General features: G+C 35.3%; 1 protein-coding gene across 1 annotated transcript; it reads left to right on the top strand.

The window, feature by feature from the left end:
- Positions 1 to 1,813: 1,813 nt before the first annotated feature.
- LOC138699562 (venom serine carboxypeptidase) lies at positions 1,814 to 21,504 on the top strand. The gene is made up of 6 exons (XM_069825553.1): positions 1,814 to 2,159; positions 14,445 to 14,628; positions 15,052 to 15,198; positions 17,528 to 17,602; positions 17,680 to 17,846; positions 20,706 to 21,504. The coding sequence occupies exons 1-6, from the start codon at positions 1,872 to 1,874 to the stop codon at positions 21,243 to 21,245; spliced, it is 1,401 nt and encodes a 466-aa protein (XP_069681654.1). The 5' UTR covers positions 1,814 to 1,871; the 3' UTR covers positions 21,246 to 21,504.
- The last annotated feature ends 283 nt before the right edge of the window (positions 21,505 to 21,787 follow it).

Consider the following 21,787-nt stretch of genomic DNA (forward strand, 5'->3'; position numbering starts at 1 on the left):
GAATGTGTCATACGCCGAGTACTTCAGCTTCGCTGACAAGGAAAAATGTATACCTGTATGTCTATGTACAGCGACCTATGCTGAACTGTTTGCAGGTTTTATTCATGTTCAGTACTTGCCAGTCAATTTGTCTGGAAAGACTAAGATCATTACTTTTCAAGGTAAGAGATCTATCATACGCAAATAGTCATATCAAACAATACCATAATCGAACAGGTATCTAGTTTTAATTACTAGGGTTTTCGCTTCTCATGAGATTACATTACACCTAAGACACTGATGTAAAATTAATGAGAATTGGTACGACATATCGGACCATAACAGGAAAGTCTACTCGATTCAAAAGTATTAACCATTTCGGTATTAAAATGCGGCTGCGAAACCTGGACTACAAAAAGAAGGTATAAAATATAGAGGAGATTAAATCCTCCAGAGCAATAGGTGGATTGCTTTCTAATAAAAACAGAAATGTCGTTATCCACACGCAATTAAATACATAACATTTAAATGACAATAGCATACAGTAAAAATAAAATTGGTGCGATCACATTTTGAGAACGGACAAAGTCTAGCATAGCCTATAAAACAACAGGAAAAATAAATTTTAAAGTGGACCGCCCGAGAGCAAGATCGCGGGATCAGTTTTCCCGAATGTGGAACAGGTCACCTAGTCTAATCCGTACAGTAAAGGAAAGAAGGATTATGAACATGAAATACAAATTTTTAGTAAAAGAAAATATGCGTCTATATTTGCAAGACACAACAGCGATCCAATCAACATTCGGCAGACGATTATAGACCTAGTATTTTTTTTATTATGCAGAATAAAGTGAAAAATGAGATGGTGGAAGTAAAACCGTTTTGCTAAGAGAAATTAATAAAAGTAATCATGCCTGGTTTTTGTTGCGAATTTGTTGAAGCTATCGAAAATCAGGTTAGTAAGCCTACAGTATGTGCCAAAGCGAACAGTAAGGACGCCTACTGAAAATGGATAACGCTTTTATGTAACAAGTTATATATATATATATATATATATATATATATATATATATATATATATATATATATATATATATAAACTGCAGTTGAGTAAAGCGCTTTAGTAAACTGGTCCATAAACATATCTTTGTAAAACAATATCACACCTTCACTGATGCTTTTTTTTTATAAAACACAAGTTCAAAATTCTTTCATTGATTTTTATACAACATTCATAACGTTCACGTACAGTGGCGTTCAAAGATATCTGACCTACAATTTTCTGATCGTGTATCCAAGCGAACTTTCTAACCATGGGATAAGTTAGAACCAAAGATACTCGTATAACAAATTGGCAAACTTTGAAATAGTTTCGCCTAAAATTCTCAATAGGCGACCCTATTATTGGGACGAGTAAAAAGTATTTGGGAAAATGTTGATATAGATTAAGCAGCATTAAGACGAGTTGACTGCGTAGTATAATTTTCATACAATTATCAAATGTTTACCTCTACATCGGACTAATCATCAACAAGGTATTATGAAAAAGCATTAGTATCAATGCCGAACTTCATAGTAGCAGAACTGATTTCCATATTAACTGTACCGAATGCACGTGGAGAGTTCGCGCGCTCCAGTTAGATAACAAATCATGTTATGTATTACAGCGACATAATACATTTCGCATTAAGTGTTTGTTTATCTCAATATTTTTCTTATCTGGAATTCACGAATTCTTAAAGGCAAGATAACATTTCTCTTTTCTTGTTGGTATCACTGCTCACGACAACACGCGAAGGGTAGTTTCGTCATGCAGAGAGAAACATGCGGCAAGCCTGCGATCAGCTGATCTATAAAGCCGGTGCAGCATCCTCACTTGCTGTCAGGTCACGATGGCGGTTCGTTGGTTTTGTGAGATTGTGCTGCTGCTCGTGTGTGGCGTGGGTCCAGGGATGTGTCTCTTCAACTTGTACCCGCGGATCACACAGATCCCTGTGCGAGGGGACCCCGGTCAGCCCCTGTTCCTGACACCGCTCATAGAGGCCGGAAAGATCAGAGAGGCGCAGAAGGCCGCACGGGTGGGCCCCCTCAAGGGCACCAACGTGACCAGCTACGCAGGTCTGCTCACCGTCAACAAGCAGTTCAACTCGAACCTCTTCTTCTGGTTCTTCCCCGTCGAGGTAACGCATTACTTATTATTTAACGGCTTTAAATTACGGACGAGGTGACACGATGATATGGCGATACTGAAGCAACAGAATATACTGTATATCCATATAGAACCTGCCTCACAGTTGCTTTGTGCACACAAATTTTACAGGCCCTGACAGGGATCGAACTTTGCCATCTTGATGGAAACCCGTCAATTGACTATGCTACGGTTGGGTCTTGATAGTGAAAGAACTATATAATTAATAACTCTTAAGTTGTAGAATGAAAACTCACAATAAAACACTATTTTGTATTACTCCGCAACTTCCCAGCCACATGGTGTTGCCGTCACAAGAGGATGCTTTTTCTTCTTATTTTTTCCTACAGTTATTGCGATAACAATGGGATTTAATGTCTTAGCTACATTATAAATTACAATATAATAAAATTAATCACAACTATAAATATCCATTCATGAAAGAAATTACGTGAAAATCATTGTAAATTTAGAATCGCACTATTTTGTTCCGCTACAGAATAGTCTCGTGACTATGATTCAGCAGACGGCAGATGGCCGATGTAACTCAATGCCACGTGCATTTGTTTATGTACAGTTTCGTTTGTCAGCTGAATACCCTGGAGATGAATCATCATCAAGAGGCCTTTATAAGTCCTCTTGATCATCATGTAGGTTAGCTTCCAAAGATTGGCCCGTTCCGGTCTCATATTAGAGGTTCAGAAGTCTCTTCAGTGGTCTTCCAGGGTTCTTTGTACCCGGCGGGATGTAATGTTTTAGTAATCTAGGGTATCTGTTGCGGGGAATCCTATTAACATGTTGTATCCACTTTGACTTATAATTTAAAATTTGTTCAAAGGCTGATGTCATCCTCAGTTCTTCCAAAATTTCTGTTTGTTTTGAAGTCGTTCATTTATAACCTGCTGTTCTTGTTATTTCATTTCTGCAGCAGTTGTTCTTGATCTATCTTCTGCCTCGGAGATTAATTAAAGGAACAAGAGTTCCTCTCTCCTGTTATTCTTGCACGGAACCATTTCCTTCGTTTCCAAGCGGAAAAAAGACGACAAGAAACAAATTGAAAGTACAGTATGAGAATATTCGCGTGTATTACAGTATGTAAATACTTACAAATGGCTTTTAAGGAACCCGAAGGTTCATTGCCGCCCTCACATAGGCCCGTCATTGGTCCCTATTCTGAGCAAGATTAATCCAGTCCCTACCATCATATTCCACCTCTCTCAAATTTATTTTAATATTATTCTCCCATCTAGGCTACGTCTTGGCGCACCTCGCAGTTATAGAAACTACTCACTATCTCTCGTATAGTCCGTATTTGTGCGAGACGGGCCTCGCACCTCGCAGGCGTCAGTTCAGAAAAACCAAGGCTTTACGCCATCGAATTATGGTGTCGAAAAAAAAACATCATAACGTCTCTGGTGCCTGAGTAATTAAGGACGGCATTAAACAACATCATTGGTAATAATAATAATAATAATAATAATAATAATAATAATAATAATAATAATAATTAGTAATCTTCTACTTCTACTACTACTACTACTACTACTACTACTACTACTACTAATAATAATAATAATAATAATAATAATAATAATAATAATACTATTCTGAATTGAAGTGCACAGCGTTACTAAAGAAAAAATTACCCATGATTTATGAACTCCACCAAGCTCCTCCCCCAATCACAGTTCACGACAATTACTTGAATGTTTTATACGATTTCTTCCAGAGTGATAATATATCGTATATATATTGTTTACATATTTTTTACCTTCCACATAGACAGACAAGAGGTAGAACCAATATACAGTAAGTAGTGTCGTTTACAGAATGAAATTATCTTTATAATTTTGTTTCTAAGTACAACCTTTTGACAAATTGATAGGAAATGTGTTCATGTTACCCACGTCAGTATTGCTTTGAGTAATATACAGAAAATTCTATTTACTTTTGTTGTTTGGTCCAAGGAAGTGGATTTCAATACAATGAAAATATTAATATAGACTGATTCTCAACAAAGAATGCAAACTCGCTGGACCAAATAATAAAAAACTGAGGATACTTCTAAAATCTTTGATCCTGAACAATTCGTTTGAATACAATGATGACAAATCTCTTGAATTTGCCCCACGTCGCAAATTGTTGACTGATTCTCAACAAAGAATGCATGCGCCCGGATCAAATAATCGAAAATCGAAGGTGCTTCTAAAGTCTTTGGTTCAAGGCAATTTATTTTAATACGACGGAGATAAGTTTTTTATTATTATCATCATCATCATTATTATTATTATTATTATTATTATTATTATTATTATTATTATTTATAGACGCTTTAACATCTGTGGTCATATCGCGTGTTTAGAATCTGTGGGTAGATCTATACCAGCAGGCCGTGGTTACTACTGTTGAGTTCTTGCTTCTATTATGTATTGTAAATGGCTTGTTTTCTTGTAACAGATTTTCGATTTTGATTCATGTTTATGATATTGGTGATTGAGGCATTGGTGATTCATTGTATGTAAGTTTCTAATCCGACATTTTTCTTTGGGACTGAGAGAAACCATGAAAAACCCCAGTCAGATTGGCCGGCCACGGGGTTTGAACCTGGAACCTCCCGTATGCTAGTCCCAAACGTTACCGTCTGAGCCAACTCGGTAGGAGATAAGGTATTTCTTTAATTTGTGCCCTTAAAAAGATATCAACAAAATGTTCTGTACTAGGTGCTTAAAGCAGAATAGACATAAGTACATGAACATTTCCCCTAGCCTTATTAATTTACGGTACCGATATTTCTTTTATTAATAGATCTCGGATGTTTGGCTCGTTTAGTGTAGACTAAAACATACTGTACATTCATTAATGCACGTAGTTTTAGGCAGTATCATCCCTCGAGAGCTTCTAGTCTTGCATACGTTTAGGAATTTTCACATAAAATTATTGTAGCCTATCTTATTCGAGCCTAAAAATCCGAGGTTTACATAAAGATGTTTTTCATTAAAAATTTAAAATCAGTAACGTAGAAAGTCACTGAGTACCAGAAAAGTCTTTCGATTTTTAAAGCCTTCACGATGTTCCATGTGGTGCGAGACTATTGGAATGTTGCTTTTTGTTATATGCAGGAAATTCAATGTTTCGGGACTACATATCAACACAACATCAGGGAAGGCAAGAAATGTACAGTAGAATCCCGATTATCCGTCACTCTATTAACCGATTGGTGGATTATCCGACTTTGTCTTGCCTCCTCCTTCCTTTCTTTTCTCTTTCTTTTTTTTTCTACAGAAATATATGATATAGGTACTGCACATTATATTAGCACGTTTTTTCTAGAGTGTTATTACAAGATTTACCCTTTTTTATTAGGTTATTTTACGACGCTGTATCACATCTCGGGTTATTTAGCGTCTGAATGAGATGAAGGTGATAATAACGGTGAAATGAGTCCGGGGTCCAGCACCGAAAGTTACCCAGCATTTGCTCATATTAGGTTGAGGGAAAACGCCGGAAAAAACCTCAACCAGGTAACTTGCCCCGACGGGGATTCGAACCCGGGCCATCTGGTTTCGCGGCCAGACGCGCTGACCGTTACTCCATAAGTGTGGTATTTACTCTTACACAGTATGGTCTACTGTTCGAGTTGTACTTCATAGACCCTGTAACTTATATACGGGATGGGCCATTTAAGTTGATACTGTACAATATCTCCAAAACTAAGCGTTGTAGAAATAAATGTCTTGAATAAAAGTTGCTTGATATTATGGGGGAAAGTAAATGCCATTTGTCGTGTTTTATTTGGAGGACGTTGTGATGGTTATTTTAGGGTCAATTTATTTTTTTTAAATAGGAACCTACATTTTTTATGTTGTTTTCTCATTCCTCATAAAAAACTAAACAACTTTTGTATGAAGCACTTTGCAATAATTGTTCTTACACCAACGTAAATAACAACAAATATTACGAATGGCTGTGTACGAAGAGCGCAATGAATGGTTGGACCCATTCGAAACAGTCCAGCATCACAGTAGGCGAGGATATAATCGATGATAGATTTTGAATTCCTGGCTTCCTATGTATATTTATGACTTTCTTTATGTTCAAACATTGTATTCATGATTTTGAGTTTATTACACATCACAAAATCAATCAATCTGTTACCATTATTATTACATGTTTCTTCACCAAGAGTACCTACAAATTGTTCAATTTATATATTTCCTACTCTAGCATTAAAATCTCCCATGATTAAAAGCATATCTGATTTGTTAACTTTACTGACAATTTTTTGTAAGTTAGTATAAAATTCTTCACTTTCTTCTTCTTTCCCTTCTACTGGAGCATAATAACTGTGAGATAACCTCTTTGCAATTTTAATCGTAATTGAATCATTCGTTCGTTCCAGTAATAATAATGATCTACAACAACCCTGAAGTGTTTATGTATCATTACCATGATTCCAGCTCTGGCCCTACTCTTGCTGTCAACACAGAATAGAACTGAAGGTAGTTTTCAGTTTCTTTTCCTTTAAATTTCTTTTTAGTTTCCGAAATTACTGCTAAGTTATTGAAATATTCTTTTTGGCTAAAATATCATCTAATCGATCTTCTTTGTGTGAAATGCCCTGTACATTCCAAGTTCCAAATTTTAAAATATTTTCTTTTTTCCATGTCTTATCCTTGCACTTGCCTGTGTTGTCATCATCATAATCCATCTTTGTCATCAGAGGCTTCTGTTGAGACTTGAAAGCAATGTGAAAATGACGCTCAATGGGTTGCTAGCCCAGAGAGGTGCAATTGGTGGGGTTTCCACGTATGCAGCATTTCCTCTGCATATGACATTTCAGTTATACCGCTGGTACTCGGTCCCCAGAGCCTCGTTCGTTCAAAGCAGGTTGCACCACGTGAAGGTGAGGATGGGATTTGGGTAGGAGAGGTTGTAGATGGAATGCACATCACTACCTTTTAGCAACCCGAAAATACGAAAGCGTAAGTATTATTTACTAAATTTACGAAAATATTTAATGGTACGGATTATCAGATGTTTTCGATTAACCGTTTAGCCCACCCTCTTGATTACCACGGATAATAGAGGTTCTACAAACTTATATGTTGGATCCATTACTTCTTTACTTATCTTTTCTTGTGATTGAGACGTTACGTACATAGTTCCAAAGCTTTGGCTGTTCCTACATCTATGATAGGTGATACAGAAACTCAAAACTCTCTCAGATTTATATGACCTTTTCCTTGTTTTTATACCTGTCCAGTAATTACTTTGAGGAAAATTTTTATAAACAAAGCACTTCAAGCAGGGCCTGATTTACCTATAATTTCAGAGGCCCGGAGCTTAATTTTCTTTATGAGGCCCCTTCTTTTAATATATGATAAATAGGCCTAACTTATCATACTTTATTTAAATTCTGTCACCTATCTCCTTTCACCATGTATTTATCTCACAGAGGTTTTTAATAATTCTCTATTTTGAGGAGAAGGATTAAAAATAAAGTGGTCCCATAAGGTACAGTATCAGTGATTATGTGTGGCCACAAGACAGGGTCAAAGCTAATTGCATTGGTTGTTTTTCCTCTAGTGCAGTAAGTAATTCAGGAGTTTGAAAGGAATGTTTATTTTTCCTAAATTCTGGCTTAGGCTTATACAAAAATATACCTGTTGCCTCTGTATGATAAAATCTTTATTAGTCTGTGTTAAAACATTCTTAACTTTTTGAAACTGGAGATGTCTGTAGATAAAGGAGTTACTGCTAGTAACATATGAACGAACATAGACATACTGGCTCAATGATCAGCATTGGTTTTCCTGTTGTTAAATTTCAATAGCTTTCCGTTTTCTTTTATTGGCTACTAACTTAAATTTACTTGGGAATTTTATTTTTAATTATGAACATTCCTACAAAAACACTTTATCACTACACACCGATAGAGGTTCTATACCATAGAAATTAGATAAGCTGCAAGGTACACAAGCACTAGGCACTTGGTTTAACACTCAGTACAATGAGAACTAACAATGTTGTTGACTTTGGCTGTTGAATTCATTATTAATTATTTAAATAGGCCTACTGTTACAATTTGAATAAACTGTACATGATAGCCAACCTTCACAAGTGGAACACATTAAACTCTGCAATCAACTTATGACTCTAAACTTAAAACAATAAAGTGATTTTTTATGGGTTTTCTAACATAATAATTCATACATCTTGATTACACAACGTTTAACACTGTATCACTTCGGAATATGTATTATATGACTTTCTTGTGTTAAATTCTATTGTACCTGGTTTACATGTATCGACCTTTTATGGGTCATCCTCAGAACTGGTCGTTGTTGGTGTTGGCGCCTCTTGTTTTGTTTCCTGTGAGGATGTGTTCGTGTGGTGTAATGTAGAGTCAAAGTGTGTGTGTCCTGAAATTGAGTTGTGTGTTGAGAATTTCATTGGGGTGTGTTTTTGTGTGTCTGTATATTTCATATTGTTCTAGTGTGTTTAGTTTATAGCTTTTTGGTTGGATGTGTAGTATTTCCATGTCTGTGTTGATGTCTCTGTAGGTGTGGTTAGCATTTGTGATGTGTTCTGCATATCTGGAGGTGTTTTGTAATTTTGTTATGGCTGTGATGTGTTCTTTGTAACGTGTTTGAAATGATCTGCCTGTCTGTTTTATGTAGAAGTTGTTGCAGGTGTTACATTTGAGTTTGTATACGCCTGTGTGGTTGTATTTGTTTGTTTGTGTGTTGAGATGTTTTTGTAGAGTGTTATTGTTCTGTATGCGATGACCCATAAAAGGTCGAAACATGTAAACCAGGTACGATAGAATTTAACACAAAAAAAGTCATATAATACATATTCCGAAATAATAATTCAGTAGGGCCTACTTACTTATTTCCTCAAATCTGATTTTCAGTTGCTAGAGTAGTTGTCTGTTTCATTTTGCATAATTCATTTAAAAATGGCTTGTTCCTGCATTTTGAGACACCCAGAATCACGAGGCCCTGAGCAGAGGCATCATAGGCTCCTGCCTATGATATGCAATAAGCTGGACATTGGCCGCATTACTCGACATTTCTCTGTAGATTTGTTGACTCTTAAGTAACGGTACTCAAATAAGTACGAAGTCTCTCTTATAAATTCCTTGACAAATTGTAACTGAAGTGAATTTTTCTTCAATATCTTATCACTATCAGTAAGCGGAGCAAGGAGTCTTCTCTTACTCAAGGACATTTCTATTGGAAAGTGAAGATACAAATTCAGTTTTTTTAGTTCCACCTATCATAAAGTTCAAGTTATATACCGTACGTGTTGTCTCCATATTTTCGCGAGACAAAATTCAAACGCACAAAAGTTCTAGCAAACCAAATATTGTACTAATAAAATAATCTTATTGGTAACTGTAATAAACACATAAATTGATTCCAAAAGCATTGGAATATACGATTATACGAGAAAAAAAAGTTAACACTCACCCAAGTTTCGTCACAGAAAATTCGCTTCATTTTCATCTTCAGTCTTCTGCACTTAGCACATACAATAAATATCCTTTGTGAAGAGAAAGGAAAAATTGCTCCTAATCAATTCAGTAGCGGGAATGAATCTTACACACACGTAATTACGCATTATTATAACAAAACTATAACCACCATATAAACTTTGAACCTACGCGTACGCGCCCAATCGCAACTAGAATTTCGATTATTTCGATATCTGTATAAAGACAGCTGTGTAACAATAAACACAAGCGTTCTCTGATTGGTTGGAACCAATTATCATGACCTCCATCAATTTATTAATAAGTAAATCTAATCCCACATAATTAATACTAATAACTGAGTCGATGAAATAATAAATCTTTTTTTATCTAGTAAAATGCTTCCTATTTTGACTAAATGTTCACAACAACACCGCCACTTCGTAGGGTTAAGTGTTTTCGTTAAAGACGAGTATTTTCTCTGAACCTAAAACGCAATATTGTGTTGCTACAAAGTAACAGTGATATGCTCCAAACACTTACCTTTCCATGGACCAATAAACCCTTTAATCCTTAGCTAAAAGTACAAATTTGCATTTAGGTACAATAAACTATTCCGTAATTTATTACATACTATATAGAACTAAATTATTTCATTTGATAGCATGTAATTCATAAATCGATTATCAATTTACATTGACAAATCACTTCCTTACTTACAGTATGGCTTTTAAGGAACCTGGAGGTTCATTGCCGCCCTCACATAAGCCCACCATCAGTCCCTATCCTGAGCAAGATTAATTCAGTCCCTACCATCATATCCCACCTCCCTCAAATCCATTTTAATATTATTCTCCCACCTATGTCTCGGCCTCCACAAAGGTCTTATTCCCTCCAGCCTCCCAACTAACACTCTATGCATTTCTGGATTCGCCCATATGTGCTACATGCCCTGCCCATCTCAAACGTCTGGATTTAATGTTCCTAATTATGTCAGGTGAAGAATAAAATGCATGCAGTTCTGCATTGTGTAACTTTCTCCATTCTCCTGTAACTTCATTCCTCTTAGCCCCAAATATTTTCCTAAGCACCTAATTCTCAAACACTCTTAACCTCTGTTCCTCTCTCAAAGTGAGAGTCTAAGTTTCACAACCATACAGAGAACCGGTAATATAATTTTGTTTTATAAATTCTAACTTCCAGATTTTTTGAGAGCAGACTGGATGATAAAAGCTTCTCAAGCGAATAATAACACGCATTTCCCATATTTATTCTGTGTTTAATTTCCTCCCGAGTATCATTTATATTTGTTATTGTTGCTCCAAGATAGGCCTATTTGAATTTTTCCACCTCTTTAAAGGATAAACTTCCAATTTTTAATCACTTCTGCTGAGTATATTTTTAATGTTATGCTGTAGGTGACCCCTTTAATGCATCTGTTCCCATTATTCCTACTGCACAGACTAAGAAAAAGAAACTTCCATCCATTATATTGAAAACTAACGTAAACTTTTTGAATTTAGAAAACAATTAGAACTAATTAAAATCATTACTGTTATTGAATAACTAATTACTCAGTACTGCTCTCAAGATATTAAATTATACTCTAGAAATAAAGACAATATTGAGAAAAAAATTTGAACTTATCTCAAAAACAAGAATTATGAATTCAATACTTTTTCTCATGGTCTTCCAAAATTTCATAAAGTAGGTAGTCATAAAGGGACTTTATGATGCAAGATAAATCTCTTCCATTGACCAGGCTACGATTCGATTGGTTGGGAAGCACATACACTATTCACATAGTGAAGACAGCAGACTAATACTAATCACATAATTTTTCATTGCATATCGATGGTGTTGAACAGCAACCTCACTTGTAAAAAGAGTAATCAGTAATTACAAATATAAAAGTAGCAAAAGTGTAGCATAATATACAAAACATTTATGTTAATATAGTCCCATTAAGAAAATTTCAGAGTTGTTTTGATCATCCAGTTGCTGTCATTGATTAAGCATTGGTCACTTGCAGAGCAAACAAATGGACAGACACAGAAATATGGAGAAAGTTTGTTTATGATCTGTCCTGAGGCCAACACTAGTAATCAATATCTACGACTGTCAGAAATTTGACAGCTGTAGCAGACATATTGATCATTGAAATGAGTATAAACAAGAAAGGCTTTACTAATTATAGCAATAAAATATATACTAATTTGTTGAAAGATAAAACAACAGAAACATGTTATTGGAGAAGCAAAAAAGAGCCGATTTTCAATTAATAAAGGCTCAGCTATCAAAACAGAATAGTTAATTTCAAATGTAAAGCTGGCATTTGTTCATCAGGTTTATACTATTGTACAACAGTCATCAATGTTACAAGTTCAAAATGTGTTTGCTTCTAAAAGGTCCTCTTGTGGGCAGCCAACCTCAAGTACAATCACCAATACTTTTCCATATAAAGTAAACCAAAAAAAGATCTCAAATTACATAATAGGAATTTATAGTATAAAAAATAAAAAAGTCAGAAGTTAGCACCCGAGGCAAAGCATAAAATCTGTTTACTCTAGTCTGCTATACTTTATTTTATCCATTACTGGTAGGCTAAATTTAATTTAAATTGTACTCCTTTTCTTTGTAATGTGTTGTTTGTGAAGAAGTTATAAATAAATGAATATATGGATTTTATTGTTGTTAATATGTTGGTTGTCATGGGGACAATGATTTAAAAATGTTAATTCACAATTACAGTATAAATAGACACGAGAAAAGAAAAAAGTAAACAATAAATGAAGTAATTGAAACAAAATACTATAAATTAAAACAATATATAAAATGAGTAATTACAATTTGAATAATTTATAAGTAATATTCATGAGCAAATAAAATTAATAATTGGCAGTTGATTAGGCGTATTATCTACCACCATTTTAATTTTTCTTAATAATGTAATTAGTTTTGAGTTTAAAATTTCACCGTACTTAAATTTGGGACATCTGGCCAAAATCTACGGCTGACCACTAGGATCCAGAATACAAAGCCGAGGTTACATTAAAAATACAATATGATTGCGGAGAGAATATGGAACAATGATAAATTTAAAAATAAAGTACAATTTGATTTCGGAGAAACATGAGATGAAAATACATTGAAGAGTAATGAAATGAAGTAAAACAAAATTGCATAGTATTATACAAGTGATTGTGTAAAATGGATAATGAATCTCTCAATACCATTAGACAAATTTTGTTAATGTCCTCATTAGAAAATTTAAGAGAAAGGAGAATGGTTTTGGTTAACTTAAATGAAGTTCCCCTAGCACCAAAAAGAAGTCCTTTCACTTCCCATGTATTAATATTCATTTTGTATCTCTCACTGAAGTGATGAATACATGGGTTATAAACAGACTTCTTTTCATCGTTAACGTTATTGGCTTGTTGATCATCCTTCTCAAAAGGGACAGTGGAGTCAAGAATGAGGCTTCTTTGATTCCAGCGATCGATGGCTGCTGTGAATAAAGTCATTGTTTAGGTTGCTAAGGACGGTGAAGGAAACTCAGTTTAGATACCAGTTTTTTTTTTTAGTAAACTTTATTGTACATAAATAAATACATTATAGTCGGGAATAACAATAACAGAGAAAGGAAAAACAAAAATAAAATAAAATAACTTTACACTTGTTTATGGGTATTGCCCACTGGCAATCCCAAAAGTACTCTATAGCCTCATATCACTATGACGTTTTCTTTTTAGTCTTCTATGTGCTTGATCTTGCGGTGGATTAGTGACAATGACTTGAAGTAGCGGATTCATGTGGTTTAGAAAGGAGTTATACAGTCTGATGTAGCTCTGTCTTAGGACCTCCATCACCTCAGGAATACAGAGATCATTGTGCAGGTTCTTGTTGCTGATATACCAAGGTGCACCAGACATCAGCCTCAAATAGCAATTTTGCATGACCTGTATTCTTCTTATTTGTGATGCAGAAGCAGATCCCCAAATTGAACAGATACCAGTTATGAATAAAATATATCATGAACAGGTCTATAACTTGAATGCATTAAGAAATGATAGTAGCATGATCTTCATATAAAAACTATAATCACAGAATTATGAAGCACACATATACAAGAATGTAATGTAATGTTGTTTGTGTGCGTGTACTGTATATGTATATACATATACAGTAATTAAAGCTTTCCAGTTGGAAATATTTTTACAAAGCATGTTGAAGGAGATTTTGACAGTCATCTCTTTGCAATTCTCTCTAGTAGTGTTTCTCTATGTTTCTTACCTGATGACTCCTCTTTTGCTTTCTCTTACAGTTACATTAATTTTAATATACTCGACATTATCTTTTACCATGTAAGTATATTTTTATTCATGTTTTGTTATGTTAATTTTTTATTATTTTTTTTTTCGAATGCCATCAGTTTGTCTTTCGATATTTCTGGGCTTCTTACCTGTCAGTGGTTTACCTTTCTGCAGTTACCATTTGGAGCATCTTGAGTCAATGATAAACTGACATATCCAAGTCACTTCTGTGAGAAATTAAAATAATATAGGTAATTAAAGTAAGAAATATAGGAAATTTCGTAGCCTTTCTGAAATAAAAATTTCTTCCACTTTGTGGGGCTGCAGGAACTATCGCAATGCCCTGAATGCTTCCCAACCAAATTCAAAAAGCCAGCACTCTCATTGATGTGGATATTTAAGTCCCACAATACTGGTACAAATAGTATTGTTAAACAAATTCGTCTTTTTTGTAATACAAGCTAACAAACCTTTCTTATTTCCACAGAGCAACGATCCAAATGCAGCCGTTGTTTTATGGCTACAGGGAGGTCCAGGAGCCACATCTCTCTTCGGACTTTTCACGGAACATGGGCCATTTTCTGTAAAAGACAAGTATTACTTGAAACCCAGGAAATATTCTTGGACAAAAACTCACTCTGTGATCTACATTGATAATCCAGTGGGAACAGGTGCGGATCTTGTGAAAATTCACAATTGAGGCAGTCAGAAGCAAAGGAGTTCAGTTACTTTCGAGAAAATGTGATTAAAAATTACTAAGTTTTCGTAAATTCCGTGAAGTTTTAATTTTTAATGTTAATGTGCATTGTGGTTAAAAGATATATCCCCTTACCACTGAAATTTTAAATGCTTTATTTTACTCTGGAAGCACTTAAATAAAATATTTAGAAATGTGACTTACACCCCTTTGCTTCTAACCACCCCAATTGAGACTTAAAATACAATAGAAAGGTGTCATTATTTAAATTCTTCTGATCAAGTTTACTGTTTTGTCTAATTTCAATTAAAGATTAGGTTTGCACAGTGAGGCACCCAGTGTTTTGTGTTGCAACTGTATCGCACGAAGTCGACCTAAATTGTGTTATCTTTTGCAGGCTACAGCTTCACAGATAGTGATGACGGATATACCAGGAATGAAACAGCTGTTGGAGAAGATCTATACAATGCCATCTTACAGTTTTTTCAGCTCTTCCCTGACTTACAGAAAAACGAATTTTACATAACTGGGGAGTCATACGCAGGTAATTGAAGTGGCAGGTCTACTTTTAAAGAGCAGTTTTCTTAGTTCACAGAAGTTACTGCCCATCAATATTAAAAATGATAAAAAAAATTAAAATGAAAATAAGAAGCTTGAGAAATCTAAGTACTTAGTGAAAAACTGCCTCCACTCTATCGCTTTGTACACTATGAAGCTTACAGGTGCTGAAATCTGGTCTTCCCGATGAAAAGCCAACAGACGATTCACCTGCAGTTAATTTCTGTCTGTAACCACATGAATTCACTTCCTTTAGTCTAAATTGGTATAATAATTAGTCACAGAAGCAGAGTTGGAACAGATTTTGATGGAGTACTATCATTTCCCTTGTTCTAATTTTTTCACCTCTGTGATTGTTTCATTGTCTCCCACCTAAAGTTTGAATGGTAGGCTTAAAATTCATGCCAGAAACTCAGTGGCACTATTGGGAGAAATATTTCGGGTTAGTCCAGCTCAGACTTAAAATTCTTACACTTTGAATCATTTGTTCTTTAACAAACAGAATATGTGAATCGTACAATTAATTTGAAAGTATTTTTCTTTCTCGATTACTTGCTTGGAGGGAATATTTATTTTTAACAGCGAAAAAAAAAAATTGCAGAATTTTCTTTTTGCCTGGGCCCATTTAATTTCTCCATTAAATTCACCATTGCAGAAACTCAGGGCCAGTGAGAGGAGAGAGGAGTTTTCGCCTAGTGGGGCAGTCAAGAGATGATGATGATAATAATAATAATAATAATAATTATTATTATTATTATTATTATTATTATTATTATTATTATTATTATTATCATCATCATGATTATGATCACTACTACTATTACTACTGTTCCTGTTGTTATTTTTGTTTTCGTTTTTGTTGTTGGCAGTGAATAAGAACCCACAATTGTCTATTAATTTATCTATTTATCATTGCACTAAGTCTACATTTAGTTCTCTTCTTGGTAAGTGATATTGTTTTTTTTATAGTTGTACACGGGGATAGACAAAACTCCAAAATTTTCTGAAGCTAATCCCTTTTTTCGAAAGCCAGCACAGGTTGGACCCCATAAGTGACACCAACAAGGTACCACTCATGAGGCAACTGGGCCAGGAGTTACTGGAGTAGGATGGCCAGTTCCTTTCACTATTTATTGCATATAATGCCGACTGCTACATATTACACTATTCAGACTTCAGATTCATGCAAACAATTATTCTTCCTCTGACATATATCGTCAAGTGAGATGTACTGCCTGATAATAGGAAATATTTAACAATATTAAATACGGAATATGTATGGTAAGACTTTCCTGTGTTAAATTTCAACGTACCTCGTTTACATGTTTCGACCTATTTATGGGTCATCTTCAGAACTGGTCGTTGTTGGTCTTGGCGCCACTTGTTCTGTTTCCTGTGAAGGTGTGTTCCTGTGATATAGTGTAGAGTCGAAGAGTGTGTGTGTTTTGAAGTTGAGTTGTGTGTTGAGAATCTCGTTGCGGTGTGTTTTTGTGTGTCTGTATTTTCATATTGTTCTAGTGTGTTTAGTTTCTGGCTTTTTGGTTGGATATGTAGTATTTCCATGTCTGTGTTGATGTCTCTGTGGGTGTGGTTAGCATTTGTGATGTGTTCTGCATTTGTGGAGGTGTTTTGTAATTTTGTTATGGCTGTGATGTGTTCTTTGTAACGTGTTTGAAACGACCAGTTCTGAAGATGGCCCGTAAATAGGTCGAAACATGTAAACGAGGTACGTTGAAATTTAACACAGGAAAGTCCTACCATACATATTCCGAAGTGATACAGTGTTAAAAGTTGTGTAATCAAGATGTATAATATTAAATATCTATGTAATGCAATCATATGCTCTCAGAGACACTCTGTGATCTTTACTGAAGCTATATCTTGACAATTGTCTTGACATGCGCAAGAAATATAACAATACTAATCTAAGAACTACATTCCCATGACCACTTTTGTTAACATTATGTACTAGTTGTAGCAACAAAAGAAATCAAAGTAAAAAATTTTGAACTCAATAAAATAAATTAGGCGTCATGGCAACCTGGTACTCGCTTTTCACTTCCATGTGATAATTTCGGAACTGCCATACCTTTATATGATATAATTTAATTTCTTGCGTCAGTAATGATGTAGTACATAATTCTGTATATTTATCTTAGTCTTTTAGACATTACTTCACATTTTTCTTCACAAATGTCATTTAAAGTGTGATACTCTTGCACAATTGTTCATCAGTCAAGAGAAATATGTAATGTCTTCAGTTATGTTACTTTCCTCACAATCAGTAATAATAAATCAATGATTTTTGTTTATAGGAAAATATGTTCCTGCCCTGTCGTATACAATTCATACTAAAAACCCAGGAGCAAAGCAGAAGATCAATCTTAAAGGTAAGGCAGACATCACCATTGTAGGTAATGTAATACCAATGCTTGCTTTACTGGCATTAACACAAGACGTTTTACAGGCCTGGCCATCGGGAACGGATTGTGTGATCCTGAACACATGCTGAAGTATGGAGACTATCTGTATCAGATCGGACTCATAGACGTGAATGCCAGGGAAATCTTCCACCAGCAGGAGAGCCAGGGAATCAAGTACATCCAGGAGAAGAAGTGGGACAAAGCTTTCGATGTGAGTAACTACAAAATAAATTAGTGTATTGAGGTAGCCAGCCGATGATCTTGCATCAAAATATCTTCTCCAATAAATTTCATCAGATTTTCAGTAAATGTAATAGCTATAGGGCAAATGTGCTTTACTTACTTGTTTCCCTTGCTACACTTTGCCCATCATTTCTTCAACATCATATCATAAAGTATATACTTAACGAGTCTAAAGCCTCTATAGCTTAAAAGGACTGTTAAATAAAGCTCTACAATCCATGTGACGACTTGTGTTGGTGAATGGAGGTTAATATCTAGTAACCATTTCATATTTTTTATATCTCACGTTATTTCAGAAGCTTTGTTTATGACATAAGAATATGGCTCAGTATCAAAATTATCTGTGATTTTACCAAAGAATTTACGAAATTTCTAGTATATTAGAAAAACACTTTTTACTGTCTTTCAGTATATTCATAACAGTGAACTGTGTACTACTTCGATTTGACCACAATTACCTTATTAATGATATTATTAAACCTGTTAAAAATTAACAACTTAAATATCTCACTGTGTTAAATATTGGAACTACTGGGTGTTCATTTCAAAGTGTGTCATGACGTCACTGTTGTGAGTCAGCGATTTGAAGCGAGTTTCAGCTTTTATGTCAGAGAAGTTGCCTATTAATCAAGACGTTCAATCTGAACTTGAGAACGTGTATGATATAACTTGAACGTCGTAGCAACAGATGGCAGTCTGTACTGTCTGTGTGCTACCATAACCTCTTTCGAACTGTGTTTTGCGCGGGAAGTCGTATGCAGGGTATTTGTTATCATCGGTTGCATATGGCAACATTCCACAGTACAAATAAATGCTCCGTGTCCATGTTGATCATCGAAGTTAATGTCAACAAATACGTAAGTAATCATCTTAACCCTCTCCCCATATCCCGACAGTAAGAAAAAACTCACCTCAGTAAGTGTTTCCAAACAGTTCTCATTCCTGCCACTACAGGCGTTACCGTACATATTGGTAAGTACTCTTCAGAATGAACACCGTATTTGCTAGGCAACTTCTCTGGCACATAGGTAATATGCCTCTGCGGAAGTGTAGGAAGATTGAATTCTCTAGGCTCATCGACTAGCCACATGACGGCATACAGCGAGTCATGACACACTTTGAACTGAACACGCAGTATTGTGGTATCTTACCTAAGAGACTAGTTTCGGTGGAATTTTACGTCATCTTTATAGTTACAATATTTAACACAACAAAAATATTTGACTTGTTAATTTAATAAGTTTAATAATATCATAAGTGATACATTTAGTGTTGAAAAGTGTATAAGCTTAAGAATGAACTCTGTTGATGCACCAAAATACCACCTTCAAATTTGATCACCATGCTGAATGTCAGAGATTACAATTAAGGTGGTTAGGAGCAGAGAGGTTTATGTGACATTTCTAAAAAGAAATGATTTAAGTGCATCCAGGGTAAACTAAAGCATTTAAAATTTCAATGGTGAAAGGATATATCTTTTAACCACATCACACATTAATATTTAAAATTAAAACTTCACGGAATTTTCGAAAGCTTAGTAACTTTTAATCATATTAATCTCGAAAGTAACTTAAGTGCACTTAACACCCCTTTGCTTCTGACCGCTCAATTGCAAATGTTGGAGGAGGTAAAATGAATGGAATAACGTGGGCGGTACCATATGTGTCAGAGTGAGTGTCCCCTTCTTAAAGGATTAGCATTACTTGTCCTGAACACATTTGGTTACATGTACAATAGGTGAGGCCCTGAAACATGCTCTAATACCGAGGATATTTTAACATTCACATCACTATGCCGATTTTCATGAACTAGACAAGTAAATAAGTAATTATAATATACTGTACATAAAGCCATTTTATGTGAGTATGTGCGTAATATATATCTATCGAAACCATACAATGTATAAATGAAATCATATGTCTTAATTTTGGGATTATAAATCATGCCTTTTGTGTGCAACTCAGAAAATGAAATAATATATTATGAGAATACCTATTCTTAACCCTTTTATTGTCGTTTTTACAGTGTCAACTTATTCTTTGAAATTTAAATATTTTGTGTGAGAAATGACATCCTGTCATATCCTGCTTTCTATAGTTATCATAGTTGAATATCTACCAAAAGCCTTCAGGCTAGTATCAGTATTTGTTATTTTATACAGTGGACTCTCGTAAGTTCGACAGAACAGAATTGAAAGTTCTGTCCAATAAGGGTAGTGGGTGTGGCAGGTGAAATGAATACAAATTCTTATTGGTTATACATCAAGGAATACAGTAGGCCTACTGTACTTGCATTTCCTGCCCACCCCGAGACTTGCGTATGCACTTCTAGTACCACAGTGGATTTCGACAGTTCCGTCTCACAAACGGCACAATTCTCAAATAGAAAAAGAAGACTTCATTAATTTAAAATCAGTGATCATTATGGATGTCCTAATCAATAAAATATTCTGTTTTCCTTTAACAAAAGTATCACTAAAAGGCACAGGACCAATTGCCATTCAAATGGCAAACCCATTTCTTAGTGTCCGTATAGGGGTGTATCTAATTCTCCTACGTAAGCAGTCGAACTATAGGATGTCGAACTTGATTTCTGTCGAACTTAAGAGCTTCTACTGTACTTTGTTCGCATCAGAAAAATAATTTCCATTTTACAAAAAAAATTAATATCATTATCAGCCATTTAACAAAAATTGTGAATTTTATTTTTACCATACTATTAACCCAAAACTAATTTTTGCTTCAAATTTTACATCCTTGTACCTAAAATATCTTGTCAAAACACTCCTGAGATCTGTAGTTTTAAGTCAGTCGGGTGTTCTGTACAGGTGTTTGATGAGCTTCTCAATGGTGACATGCACAGCAAGTCGGTGTTCTACAACGTGTCTGGCTTCACCTTCTACTACAACTACCTACATGACAAGGGATCAGGTAATGATGACGTGGGGAGCTATGTGCAGCTCACTAATGTCAGACGGGCAATTCACGTGGGCAACCTGACATTCCACACTGATGACAAGGTGGAGCAACACCTCAAGGAGGACGTGATGCAGTCTGTAAAGCCATGGGTCGAGGCCTTGCTGGATCACTACCGAGTGCTCGTGTACAATGGACAGCTGGATATTATCGTGGCATACCCTCTGTCACTTGGCTTTCTGCAGGCCCTGGACTGGAGTGGGGCAGCTGCCTACAAGACAGCACCACGTGCAAAGTGGCATGTCGGCAGTGAGTTGGCAGGCTATGCCAAGACTGTGGAAAACCTGACTGAGCTCCTGGTGCGGGATGCAGGCCACATGGTGCCCTCCGACCAGCCCAAGTGGGCCCTGGACCTTATCAACAGGTTCACAGCCAACAAACCTTTCCAATGACCACAGTAAATTTGTCTGGAAAGTTTCTAGGTAGTAATCAGCCACAGAAGAATTTTAGTAAGTAAGAAAGGCCAAAGTCCGAACAACATTAATGGCCAATTTCTCAAAGTAATGTTAATTTGGCTTAACAAATGTTAAATTAGCAGCCTGTTTATTTTTAACATCTTGTTAATGCGTTTTCCATTTCTTCAAGATAATTTTGTTTAAAACAACCACTTAACTATAACATTATTTTCTGAGTACTGTTTTAACTACTCAATACCAGTTAGTAATGATTTTGTACATGTAAAGCAATTTTTGATTGACTGAAATTATCATTTAAATTCTACATCATAGAGGAAGTCATGAAACATGTATAAAATCACAACCTGTTACAGTAGGCCAGGATCCACAAATGAAAAGGTGACAAATGAAAGTTGTAGATAGTGTTAAATTATAACATGTGTATGTATCCAATGCCTACTCACTTCACATATATGATTCAGGTTCCGCATATTGCAGATAGATGGCAGGACTATGACCCATTTTCAAGTTGCACGCCA

The sequence above is a fragment of the Periplaneta americana genome, chromosome 5 (genome assembly GCF_040183065.1).
Source record: "Periplaneta americana isolate PAMFEO1 chromosome 5, P.americana_PAMFEO1_priV1, whole genome shotgun sequence".
In the NCBI taxonomy this organism is placed as follows: Eukaryota; Metazoa; Arthropoda; class Insecta; order Blattodea; family Blattidae; genus Periplaneta; species Periplaneta americana.

Coding starts and splice junctions, on each gene's coding strand:
- LOC138699562 (XM_069825553.1), top strand. CDS start 1,872: ATGGCGGTTCGTTGGTTTTGTGAGATTGTGCTGCTGCTCGTGTGTGGC. Junction 14,629..15,051: donor TGATAATCCAGTGGGAACAG/GTGCGGATCTTG, acceptor TATCTTTTGCAG/GCTACAGCTTCACAGATAGT. Junction 15,199..17,527: donor AACTGGGGAGTCATACGCAG/GTAATTGAAGTG, acceptor TTTTGTTTATAG/GAAAATATGTTCCTGCCCTG.